Source organism: Hyposmocoma kahamanoa, unplaced genomic scaffold (genome assembly GCF_003589595.1).
Source record: "Hyposmocoma kahamanoa isolate Upper Pololo Valley unplaced genomic scaffold, ASM358959v1 62, whole genome shotgun sequence".
Taxonomy (NCBI): Eukaryota; Metazoa; Arthropoda; class Insecta; order Lepidoptera; family Cosmopterigidae; genus Hyposmocoma; species Hyposmocoma kahamanoa.
The window spans coordinates 21,313,019-21,326,284 of NW_020653850.1; the positions used below are offsets into that span (position 1 = coordinate 21,313,019).

The 13,266-nt window shown below is 35.8% G+C and overlaps 2 protein-coding genes across 2 annotated transcripts; one reads left to right on the forward strand and one right to left on the reverse strand.

Moving 5' to 3' along the window:
• The first annotated feature begins 175 nt into the window (after nt 1-175).
• On the forward strand, nt 176-5,697 carry LOC113229505 (transmembrane emp24 domain-containing protein eca). The gene is made up of 4 exons (XM_026463113.1): nt 176-333; nt 434-657; nt 3,422-3,565; nt 4,105-5,697. Exons 1-4 carry the CDS (start codon nt 198-200, stop codon nt 4,252-4,254), a joined length of 654 nt encoding a protein of 217 aa, XP_026318898.1. The 5' UTR covers nt 176-197; the 3' UTR covers nt 4,255-5,697.
• Nucleotides 5,698-6,528: 831 nt separating this feature from the next.
• Nucleotides 6,529-7,148, reverse strand: LOC113229838 (UDP-N-acetylglucosamine transferase subunit ALG13 homolog). Its single transcript, XM_026463521.1, has one exon. The coding sequence runs from the start codon at nt 7,111-7,113 to the stop codon at nt 6,595-6,597; it is 519 nt and encodes a 172-aa protein (XP_026319306.1). The 5' UTR covers nt 7,114-7,148; the 3' UTR covers nt 6,529-6,594.
• Nucleotides 7,149-13,266: the final 6,118 nt, after the last annotated feature.

Here is a 13,266-nt window from a genome sequence, read left to right on the forward strand (position 1 = left end):
ATTTGATAGTCTTTTAGTTCATTGTTGTCAAATATTTTTGTGGAATAAAACCGTTATTCTAAAGGTTTTATCTTATTTATCAGAAATTAGTCATTTTTATTTCAAAATAGCAACTACTTTCTCTTTTGACATTTGTAGCGATGACGTGTGTCATGTCAATTTCTTGAAAATCGGCGATTTAGGTTGACCACGGAAACATGGATAATTTCAAGTTTTCTACTATTTTAGCACTATTTCTAATCTTAGATATTTCATCAGCTTTATATTTTCACATAGCCGAGGGTGAGAGAAAATGTTTCATTGAGGAAATACCCGACGACACCACGGTTATTGGTAACACTCTTTCTCTTCCTTTTTTACTATAACTTTGACTTTTAACACTAATTAGATCGTAAACCCTATATAACTACTTTGTTTCTCTGTATTATTTCAGTAAAGTACAAAGTGGAGCTATACGATCCTCGTTCTGGCGGTTTTATGCCTTCGTCACCTGGTATCGGCATGCATGTGGAAGTACGGGACCCGAACGACCGTGTCATGCTATCACGCGTGTACAAGTCCGAGGGCATGATCTCCTTCACGTCGTCGACTCCTGGAGAGCACGTCATCTGCATGTATTCTAACAGTACTTCTTGGTTCAGTGGCTCACAACTGAGAGTAAGTTTTGGTCACATTATTAGCACAATCATACAACAAACTTTGGCCCAAGGAGATATGTTTCAAAAAACATGAATAAGGGCGGTTTCAAATTAGACACTTGTAGAAGTGCTGCAGTGGCGCAGCCACTTTTGCAGTAACAGTTAGTGATGTAAGGGGTAACATGCAGTTGTGCCACTTGTTGTACAGTTGTACCACTTCAGTGCTTCTATGAGCATCTAATTTTAAAGTGCCTTAAATGCATGTAGCCCAAAAGCAACTAATCGCTCTTAAAATTTACGCTAGAAAATCATATTAGAACCTCATGTCAATATAAAATTATGAATGACAAGACAACTCAAAAACTACAAGAAATGAATTTAAATGTATATCATTTTGAAATTTTATTACATTCTCATTGGAACTTGTCCATTGGTTCTGTACATACTAACAATTGCAGGTTTTAACACTTGAATAAATAATGTTTGCACAATATGTCAGTTTTTACTGGTTCAAATTTTACTGTAACATTCTATTGCATCCATCAACTTACTTGAACATGTTAATTAACCAAAAAAAAAAAAATGGTTTATTATTGGTTCAAATAAGTGGTCAGGAGATGCTCAGGGAGCATACGGATTAAATGCGTGCTGTTAAACACATGTTAATGTATGTGACACTCTAACAAATCATTTAATGTAATGCATGTATGCAGTTCGCGAGCCTTTCGCAAACAGGCACATTCGCCACATCAGTTCTCACTCTTAGCTTTTCATAAAATGGCTCTTAATTCTACGGTTTTTTGTATGTAGCTAATTCAGCAAGATTAAATATTGTGTAACATAATAAACATCTATTATATTGCTGTATTTTGTAACTTATGGTTACTGAATGCTAGTTACCTGATTTTTACTCAAGAAATATTGTTCTTTTCTCATTTGATTATCAGTTTAAGTCTATTTTTAAAATTAATGATTTGTAACTTATTTTCAAAGTTGTCCAATATTCTATTGTTATTGTGGTTATAAAAAGGGAGCATAAATTTAATATAACTTTGCTGTTATTGATTTTTTTTATAGAGTGTGACTGACGGTCGTATTCCAGAACTCTACTCAATGCTCAAGTCAGGATCTGAGTCAGGATATGAAGCACTGGAAATACGACCCTAATGGCAGGGACTTGAGTATGATTTCTAGTGTTTTAAATCATACTCAAGTCCTGACTTACACATTGAGTAAAGTTCTGGAATACGACCCTAAGTAGTCATTCAAAAGATTGTTAATTAATCTTCATTAGCAAGTTATGGCAAATTTAAGACGAGTGTTTTTGAAAGCCAGGTCTTAATCAACTTGTTAGTTAATTTCTTACTCTAGTACTCATGGTACTCAGAAACCAAAATTGAGACCATTTGGTTCTTGGTCTGGGTAGGTTGAGTATTTTTATAATTTTTTATTTAGGTTTTTGAATGTGATGGGCTTGTAATGCCTTGTTCTATGTGTGTAAAGACTTTAGCGGTGGATGTTACCTCGTAATGTGTAACGTAAGCATAATTTAACCCTACCTCCTGACATAGATCCTGGAGATAATGGTCATATTTCACATGTAGCAGATTCTTTTTCTTGTAAAACTTATATACTGTAGGTTCTTATGTGTTGATAAGTCATTTAAGTTTGATTTGGAAACAACTTACAACAAATTTATTCAGTTTTTAACCGACTTTAAAAAAGGAGGAGGTTCTCAATTCGACTGTGTGTTTTTTTTTTGTATGTATGTTACGCGATAACTCCGGTATTTGTGAACCGATTTTCATGATTCTTTTTTTGTTGGAAAGGGGGTACTTCCATAGTGGTCCCATTTCATTTTGAAGAAAATCATCCACCTCTAAGGGTGGCTGATCAGTGATCACGCATGAACATTCATTTTTATAAATAGTGCCTAAATTTTACTTAAGGAGTAATTATTTTAATGGTTGGTGTTGCTATTCTCTAATTCAAGGCGTTTTTCTCCCTCAATATACTTTGAGTAGTGAGAACCGATTTTTATTATCTCCTGTGACAAGTCCTGTATAGTGGCGAACTAAACATCCCCATATTGCAATAAAACTTGGCAAATAGATGTAATTCCACGTACTTTTGATGTCGGTTTTTTTAGTACTCTGTACTGAGATTCAGGATTGTATTCCAGAACTCTACTCAATGCTCAAGTCAGGATTTGAGCAGACTTGAGTATGATTTCAAGCACTGGAAATACGACCCTAATAGCAAGGACTTGAGTATGATTTTCAGTGCTCACTGCAATACTCAAGTCCTGACTTGAGTATTAAGTGGAGTTCTGGAATACGACCCTATAACTATAACACCCATTATTGCCATCAATCTTTCTTTGGCAAATTTTTAAAAATATTTTTTATTTTACAACTTATTAGTTTTTAAAGTAACTGTATAATTGTAATATAGTCTTTTACTTTCATTATTTTTTTATAATCTACTGTAGCACTTCAGTAATTTTTTGTTAACTGATTGTGACTGCAATAGCGGCGCGTGCATGTCATGATAATGGCGCTGCAACCGGGCTTCTAAATATTCTATGAAAATTAGTAATGTCGCGGCTCCAGCACCACAGTGGCGCCCCGCATTGCTTCTCATTTGAATACGCCCTAGGATATGTTCAGCCGCCACACTGCAATTACAATTTGATATCATCGGTCTCTTTAGTTTTGCATCGTATTTCTTTACTTTTTGCTTTGTCTATATTTGCGCTATAAAGTTTGTCTATTCACTCGCAGGTCCATCTTGACATTCAAGTAGGCGAGCATGCCATTGACTATGGCAATGTGGCACAGAAAGACAAGCTAGCAGGACTGCAACTTCGCATTCAGCAGCTTTTGGACCAGCTTCATCAGATAACTAAGGAGCAGAGTTATCAAAGGGTAAGCTACAAATTTTAATGAATGTATTGTTGCATTTCTCCATTTGCATCGAATTAAATAGAATTCTGATTATGGCAATAAGGTCAAATGTTTAAAGCATAAGAGCCATGTTGACTTGAACATTGCACCAAGCAATTTATAAATTCAACATATATTTTTCATCTTTATGGGTCATTATTACACATTAATTATGTCATTTCCTAAGTTCTTACATTGATCTACACACAAATTTTGACAAAAACTGCCAAAGTTAGACCAGATGAGAATATTAGACGAGACTGGTCAGTCTAAATAAAGTATGTGTATAAGTGTGAGGCAACAAACTTATGTAATCTCAACATACTTAAATAACTTCCAATTTCAAAAGTCACATAAACCTTGCACGGTTTTTTGTTTGTTACTGATTTTTTTTATACTTGATACAAAACCAAACATTTATTGTAATTAAATTTATGTTTGGTATAAACAATGACATAAACCTAACAACATTTTTAAACCAATTCTATTATAAAAATTACTTAATTATGCGTTTTTTTCAGCATCGTGAGGAACGTTTCCGCCAAACGTCAGAGAGCACAAACCAGCGAGTTCTCTGGTGGAGTTTACTTCAAACCGGTGTACTTGTTGGTATAGGGTACTGGCAGATGAGACATCTCAAGAGTTTCTTTGAGGCTAAGAAGCTAGTCTAAATTAAATTATTTCACATAGGAGGCCTCAGGCTTATAAAAATGTTTCCTCACATAATTAACGTGAACTAATCCGTGAAAAATATCAAATAGCAGAAAAGATCTTTAGAATGAATGTCATTGACTACAACAGAGTTCTTTACTTTCTCAAACAATAATAGAGACAACATGTTTCTTACAACTAGAACAGAGTAGAATGAGATCAAGTAGGGGAGACTTCGTATCCAACAACGAGCGCGGCTTGTATGTGCATGTGCAACATTAGAGCACTCAAGGTCATGCAAGAGTGTGCGTTCATACACAGCGTCTGGTACGCTCCTTTCCATTACAATAGGGTAATAAACCATTAACACTTGTTTTACTTAAAGAGTACACGGATTTAACGATTTTGGTCCATGGGTGCGCGAAATACTTTTTCTGAATTTTAGTTTTCAATTGTTTCTTTACTTAACAGGTCGTTTTTCATTAACAGTAGGTTCTTCGTAAAATACCGAACGCCGACTCTTTTCTTAATAATTCAACAAGTTATTTACGCATAAAGATTATCAAGTTTAGAAAGTTTGCACTACACAAGTGGCACGTGCGTTACCAAAACGGTTCACTCTTTTGTCCTATTATACACTAAAGACGAAGCGATAGGACGAATTGGTGCAAATAATATTTCGCCAACTATACCATACTGTTCTTTTTCTACTATAATTAGAATATAGAACAAAAGTAAGTGAAGTTTTTAATAAAAAAACTATTTGAATTTTAAAAAACCCTTGATATGAAGTGTACTCTAAAAAATCAACCTGTAACTTACAGAGATGTTCATCCAACATAGCTACAAAACATCCCAATTACCAAATATATTGAGATAGTACCAAAAAACCCAATAACTGAGACTAGAAGGTTGTAATACTGTGGTTGGAATGTAAATTATGATGATTATGGGAATTGCATATTGAATAAAAACTAATAATTTCTGTATAAAATTTACTCTAAAGTACTTATGTATGAAAGTATTGTGCACAAGTTCATGGAAATAGGTTTACATATATCATCTACACTAGCATATTTGTAATTAGTTTTCATTTTGTATATAATGCAAATATGTCCAGTCCCAAGACTTCCTATGTTTCATTTATTTTTATTTTGAGCTGTTTACATGAACTTTTAAATACAGTACTGAATTTTTTGCTGGCCATGTTAATTGCATGAGTTTTCATGCAGGTTTAGTGTGTGTTAAGAGGTGTCATGTTTAACTTAATGTGATCAGCATAAAAAACCGTATGTGCTAAAAGAATTCACGTCAAATGGCCCTTAAGATAATAGTTGTGCTTTACAGATTGTGTTATATTAAATAAACAAATAAATGTGTATAATTTTATTTTAATTCACTACAGCCTTTAGCTCTGTAGGCACTCTTGTGGATGATCTGTATTTTCCCAAATAAAAGTCTATTGACTGTAACTGATATTTTTAATTTATATTTTAATGATTGAAAATAGACTTTATTAATATCAATACATTTTACTGGTGAGCAAAAATGGAAGCATATTAAGTGTTATGATAATTAAAGCTTTTTATAAAAATGAGCAATGAGACCTGCTGTACATTGTTGAGGAGTTCCTCTGTCTCTGTCTGCTATATCAGATTAGCTCTAGGTCACCATTTTATTTTCATTGAATTACATATTCTGTGTGCCAAGTTTTATTGAAGCTCATTAAACAATTTCAAGAAAGTGGTTGAAATTCAATAAACCAGATTTACCAGATTCATCCTTTGCCACTTAAGACTTAGAATATTTTTTCAAATTTGAATGGGACCATTATTGAGGTACTTTACAGTGTTACAATATCTTCCCTAAAAGCTGTGGGTACCTCCATTCCAATGAAAAAAGAATCAGCAAAATTGGTTCACAAGTGTTGCCATAATCACATAAGGCTCAACTCACACTGGCACAGAGTCGAAGCATCAAGTCACATACTGTTCATCAACTACAATGCTTGGCGACGCGAGACGACGCTCGCATTAGCGCGCCCAGATCACTGTGTAGTCGGCGTGTGACGACTCACTGCGCTCAAGTGACGCACGAAGCCGCTCGACTGCATCCAGGCATCGGCGTGCATCTCCATTGCATAACACAAAATTTGTACTTTAATACTGGGAATATAGAGATTAATATACTATAGGCGAAAAACATAACGCGTCGCAACGCTTCGACTCTGGGCCAGTGTGAGTTGAGCCTAACATACCAGAAAATAAAGTCAAATTGAGAAACTCCGCTTTGAAGTCAGTTAAAAATTGTTTATTTACATTCAATCCTAAAAAGAATACAAATTCACAAAATTAAATATTTTAATTTATATTTTGCTTAACCCTAAAAACGTCATCCAAAAACTTCACAAATAGAGTAGTATCAGGTTTTGGGAATGGTGTTAATATGCTAAAATCAACAATATCTAAAGTGTTCTCTAGCGTGTCACACGTGCAGTAGTACAAATGATTGTCGATTTGCAGTTGTTCAGCCAGTTCTAATTGGTGATTGTCCATTAGGTCTTCGTTCACAACAACTAATAAAGGTTTGTTGGCTTCTAAAGTTTCTAAGCAACTGCCCGCTCCGGCGTGACTGATTACCAAGTCCGCATTTTTAATATCGTCCTGTATAGAATCCTTAAACCTGAAAGAATGAATTTTCACTCCCTCTTTCACATAATCACCCGGTTCGAAGTTACTATTTCCAATTTGAAAATTTATCTCTTCACATCCAATCTTCTTCAAAGCCCTAAGCACTGGCGAAGTCGTGATAGTTTCGCATAGTAAATCGAAACGTGTTGTTCCTACTGTTACAAAAATTTTCTTGTATTGATTTGCCATTATTTTTTAAATTTTAATATTAAACGCACTAGGAAAGGCTCGAAAGATGCATGAACTGCATGAATTTTTGTTATGACAATAAAAAGTCAGTGTCACAATTGTGACATTTGGTACGTTCCGTTTGTAGCAGATTTTTGTGCAAATGGGTTATAATTAAATTGGTTTTACGTTGTATAGTATAGTAGATATTATACAGGACGTGTCACGGCTACGGGATAGTACTTTAAATATTGTAAACAGGATATTGCCTGGTAGTAAGCGACACGCCTCTCCAATCGCAAAGATCTAGGGGCATGGCCATTGTACTCGTCACCCAATTTACAACATCGAATTCGCCCCCAGTCTAAGTCACAGAGACAGATGCATAGAAATACTAGATCTGCACTTATAATAAAATTAATAAACTGCGAGGAAGTAGTTTCTGGATATTTATTAGTAAAGAATCAAAGTTTTCTATGAAATGATAATGCCGTTATTTTTAGAAGTACGAATATCGACAATAAAACAATTATTCATTTTCCTAAACTAAAATCTAAAATGTTATGTTGTCCCTTTAATTTAAGATGTCTACAATATTTAAAGTACTTTCCCTCCATGTTCCATGATCCGGCTTGAAGGACCATAGTTAGGCCCAGCGTTTGAATAAAATGCTAGTGAACTGTAGATTTACTTATATTAAAAAAGGGAAATTATAAAATTTAGCGATGCGTGAGGCGGCGGCGGCCGTTTCGTGAAGAGAGCTTGAGTTTTTGTTTTTTGTTTTTCAAATTTACTAGTCACGGTCCGGAGCGCGGGCAATGTTGCTTTGTCTGTGCTAGACGCTCACTATAGCTCAACACACACATTTCATAATATCTAATAAGATACTTAGGGCGCACTATAAGTTTCCGGAATTGGCCACTTACACACAATATTTATAAAGTAATTATAACATTTGAAAATCGAACTCTTTGGCTGTAGAATACAGTTTGTTTCATCTGACTGTCACTTGTTTTTATATTGTGGCGTCATTTTAGAAATTGGTTCTCTACAACACGATGGATTGACTCGTGAAAATTTTCATACTATGAGTTTCTACGACTTTAAGTGAAATTTAACAGCTCAGCGGAGCTTCGCTCGGCTTCAAACTGCTTTTCGCGATGAAGCACCATGCAAGACGACTATTTATAGTTGGTTTGCAGAATTTTAAGGCGGTCGTGAGAATATCAGTGACGAATTTCGTGATGGTCGCACGTCCACTGCTGTGAACAACAAAAAATCGATGTTTTTGCGCCGTATGATCAAAACTGACAGGCATGTGACATACCATGAGATTCGGGCATCTTTAGGCATAGGCATCAGTCAAATACAATCAATACTACACAAACATTTGGGTGTGAAAAAGCAGTGCTCTCGGTGAATCCCACACAATTTGATGAGGCTCAAAAAACGGATCACGTCACTTGGTGCAATCCCATGCCAGATTCAACGAAGGGGCGTCAAATTTGGTATGGGACATAGTAACAGGTGACGAAACATGGATTTATAGTTACGATCCCAAAACAAAGCAGCAATCGAGCGAATGAATCTTTCGAGATGAGCCGAATCCAACTAAAGTGGCGCACGTGCAAAGTGCCTCTAAGGGGATGATTGCTTCTTTTTTAAATAAAACTGGACACGTGGCTACTGTTGCTTTGGAGTATCGTTGTAGTGTGAATAGTGATTGGTAGATGACCATTTGTTTGCCGGAAGTTATTGACAAACTCCGTAAAAATAACCGTAAACGCCGTATCATTTTGCACCACGATAATGCCAGTTCTCACACGGCCAGACAGACTTTTGAAGGTGAACAACGTTGACCGTATGAGCCTTCCCGCGTATAGTCCCGACCTAGCACCTTGTGACTTTTATTTATTTTCAATTTAAGAACCAGTTATGCGGTCAACGATTTTCATCACCTGAAGAGGCTGTCGAAGAGTATGAAAAATATGTTTCAAGGATTGTCACGGAGGAGTGGCAAAAATGTTTTAAATAGTGGTTAATTCGTATGAAAAAGTGCATTAACGCTAACGGAGAATATTTTGAGAAACAATAAATTAATTTCTGACCATTTATAGTATTTTTTCTTATTCATTCTGGAAACTTATAGTGCGCCCCACGTAGTAATCCATTTATATATATAAACTTAGAAAACAAAATTTAGGACATTCTAAAACAAACCGGGTAGGTACCGATGGGAGTCAATGAAAGAACTGACTCGTGTTGATGAGTTAAAAAAATATGTATATAATATAAGGATTGGATAACAATAAGGATTGTAGCAAGTGGAAGGTTGTGGTCTCTTCCTAATCTGATAGGAAAGGGGCGTGAAGTATTTTGTAGCGTGTATGAAAACAACATATGGACTACATTGGGCGCTTGTTAATTCTAAACCAATTTGTAAAATTTTTCTAAGTGTTCTTGGACCCAACCTCAATCCAATGGTGTCAGAAGTTGAGTCAGACATGGTATCCTTGGCATTTTCACAATCACTGACACTAAACTGTCCCGTCCTTGCGCTAATTTCCTCATGTTACCCACCCACAACGTAAAGACTGATTGGACGGTAGGTAGTAGTTGCTCAATACCTACATTAAAGTTTAACGAGACAAAAATTGTTGTTCAATTTCTAAGCTTTGTAAATTGGTCGTTTCTCAGTTTTATAACAAAAAGAGTTAAGAAGTTCTACATATGTCGCACACTTGTGGCAATTATTATCTCTATAATACACGAAAATCATATTTTTCAAAGTATTGATGGCGCAGAATGGTTTAATATAGTACTCCGTATTAACTGTAGGTGCCAATAATTCCTGTTCAGCTGTCGCCATCCCGCCTCTCCAGCGTCTAGAAAGTCATTATCATACAGTGCAGCTCTAGCCCAGGTAGCAACAGGGTGCAATCAATATCCTGGCGGCCTCTAGTAGGCACGCAATCAAAATGGAATAAGTACAGCTATGTTTTCCCCAGCGATCGGAAATTCGGGTGCAAATAGCGCAATCATAAGTTATTTTTGGGAAGCAACAGTTCCTTATTTTCCTTGCTCCGCTTTGACGCAGGCTCTTTGGAAGCGTCGCGAGCAGCGTTCGGAGCCCTGCTGCACGCCCTGCACCATAGGTAAAGTCGGCACTATTAAGTGATGATAAGGTGGTCGTCACCCGGCTTTTGTTACCTCTTACATTTCTATCCATATCCTCTTGGGCTAGTTTTTTTTATAATATCAAATGACGGGACCAACAAGTTGTGCGCCTGATAGTAAGCTACACGCCTGTCCATAACAGTCGTAGTGCCACTCAGAGCTTTAAATCGCAAAGATCTGAACAGCACTACCACTGCACCGGTCACCTTGAGACATAAGTAGTCCCATGTGCTTGTAATTTCACCAGCACCTTTACCCTTCCAAGCTGCTAACAGTACTGCTTGGCGGCAGAAATAGGTAAGGTGGCAGTACTTCCCTGGACGAACTCTTTCACAAGGAGCTCTAGTGCTAGTAAATGCAGTGAACTCAATTAAATATGAAAACTTTTACGTAAGTATATTGGTCACTTCACAGTTTAATGACCCCGACATTTGTAGAATCTTTATCTGTAAAAACGTGCTGTTGTAGCAATTTACAAACTGGCAACCTGAGTGATTCTGTGAGAAACGTTTGGACAAATTCACATTCTTACACTAGCGCCATACATATTTTATGCAAAAGTAATTTAAGTGAACTTAATTATAACTTTTTTATAAAATGAAAATCGATCTTAAAAGTTTGTTTATCAGCTTACGCGGTATTTTCGTTACCGCGGTCTCCTCAACAATAAACTGGAACGAATCATTATGAGCCCAAACACAATGAAGCCGCTGTAGATACACTGTTTTATTTTATTTTATTCGGAACAACAACAGCTATTAATAACGATTTACATTGAATATTTTTAGGTGAAGCTAGTCAGCGCCAATTACAGTTGTTTACATTTTCATTTTCAAGTATCTAACTTATGGTAAATGTAAGGTAAAAGTTAACACCTCAAAAAGAAAAAAAAAACAAACACAAAAGTGCCTACTATAACAAGCATAGCAAAAAAGGTAGAGTGGTGTGAAGTGTGCAATAAGCGTGCATTAAAAAAAATATTAATAAACAAATAGACACGAAACATGAATAAATTTAGTACAGAGTACTAAAAAAACCGATCTCAAAAGTACGTGGAATTACGTCTATTTGCTAAGTTTTATTGAAATATCCCCTAGTTCGCCACTATACAGGACTTGATACTGGAGATAATAAAAATCGGTTCTCACTACTCAAAGTATATTGAGAGAAAAACGCCTTGAAATTAGGAAATAGCAAAATCAATCATTAAAGTAATTGCTCCTAAATTAAAGTTAGGCGCTATTTATAAAAATGAATCTTCATGCGTGGACAGCCATCCTTCGAGGTGGATGATTTTCTTCAAAATGAAATGGGACCACTATGGAAGGACCACTGAGGTACCGCTTTCCAACAAAAAAGAATCATCGAAATTGGTTCACAATGTAGGAGTAAACGCATGCATACACATAAAAAATAGTCGAATTGAATTTTGAAATCGATCAAAAACAGTAATTTTCACATGAAATATAGTGATTAAAATTTATTTAAGAAATCTAAACAAACTGGTTGTTATCAACAGTCGTCTTTAAAAAGTCACAAATGTGTACACGTGCTTCTATAACAAATTACTGTTGATATTAAAATTTTACCATTTACGCCGTATAAAAACATGAAACACTTCTACGCGGAAGTGTTTACTTCACAATATTTTTATACGCATGTTTAAGTACGCACTTGAATGACAAAAATACATTGTAGTGACCTGTTTAGCTGCCCGCTATTTCTATCTACTATATTTGTAATAAATATTGTAGATAAATGATAAACGTGAATGAATCTTTATTTAAAAGAAGCAACCCCTGACAAGGAATCTCCTTACGAATAAGTAGAAGTGTTTAATAATCAACGACGCAACTTATTCAAGTATAAAAATGTTTGCTTCAATCCTATGAAATAAAACACCTTTGAAATTTGAATATATTGTCGTTATACGGCAAAAAAAAATATCTGGAATTTTTACAGATAATGACATAAGTACTACAGGAAAACGGAACGAAATTGTTTAAGTAAAATATTTTCATAGTTTCGGTAAAACATAAAATGTGGAATTAGATGTTTGTTACAAATTAATAATAATAATAACGCGCACTCATTCATAGCCCCGCACTAGGGAAACCCTGTGTCGCGGGTGCCATGGACACACACATAGACAACGACAAATTACACCCAAACTCACGAGAGAAATAAATGCAGGCCATGCAAATATTTCTACCGGACCGGGAAATTTTACAAGTCATTGTTAAAAATTAGTTGCAGTGCAAATCGACTATAAATTATCAGTTATTATGAAATATGCAGTAACAACAGCTAAATAAGACGATGATGTTTCACGCATATTCCCCGCGCCTGTAATTATCATACATTTTTAACGAAGGCCTGACCTTTTGCAGTGGATGATATCACTGCAGGTACAGGGGTGCTTTCAATCCGTAGACGTATAAATTTTAATTCAAAGTTTATGGCAAATATTTTACATGAAAGTTATTCACATAATAACTCAGGGAGATGCCACACGGGCGTTGCATCGTCGCAACTGCGTTGTACTACACATAAATCAGAACAATATACTACACGGTGCGTTGAAACAGCGCGCGTCGATGGTGGCACTCAGGGTCGTATTCCAGAACTCTACTCAATGCTCAAGTCAGGATTTGAGTAGACTTGAGTATGATTTCAAGCACTGGAAATACGACGCTAATAGCAAGGACTTGAGTATGATTTTCAGTGCTCACTGCAATACTCAACTTCGTTGTGATGATGATGCTGCGTTGTTCCTACATATAAATCCGAACGATATGCCACACTGTGGGTGGAAATTAAGTTTTAGTTAGACGGAAGGCTCGAGTAGTTTAAATATGAATAATATGCATTCATAATAAATGTAAGTCGTTTGACTATACCAGTTTGTTATTAGAGCACAGTAGTCTACAGAGCTTAGGAACTTGCCTTGGCGCACTCCTGGGTTCGATTTCCATAAATATTATATGCATATTGTCT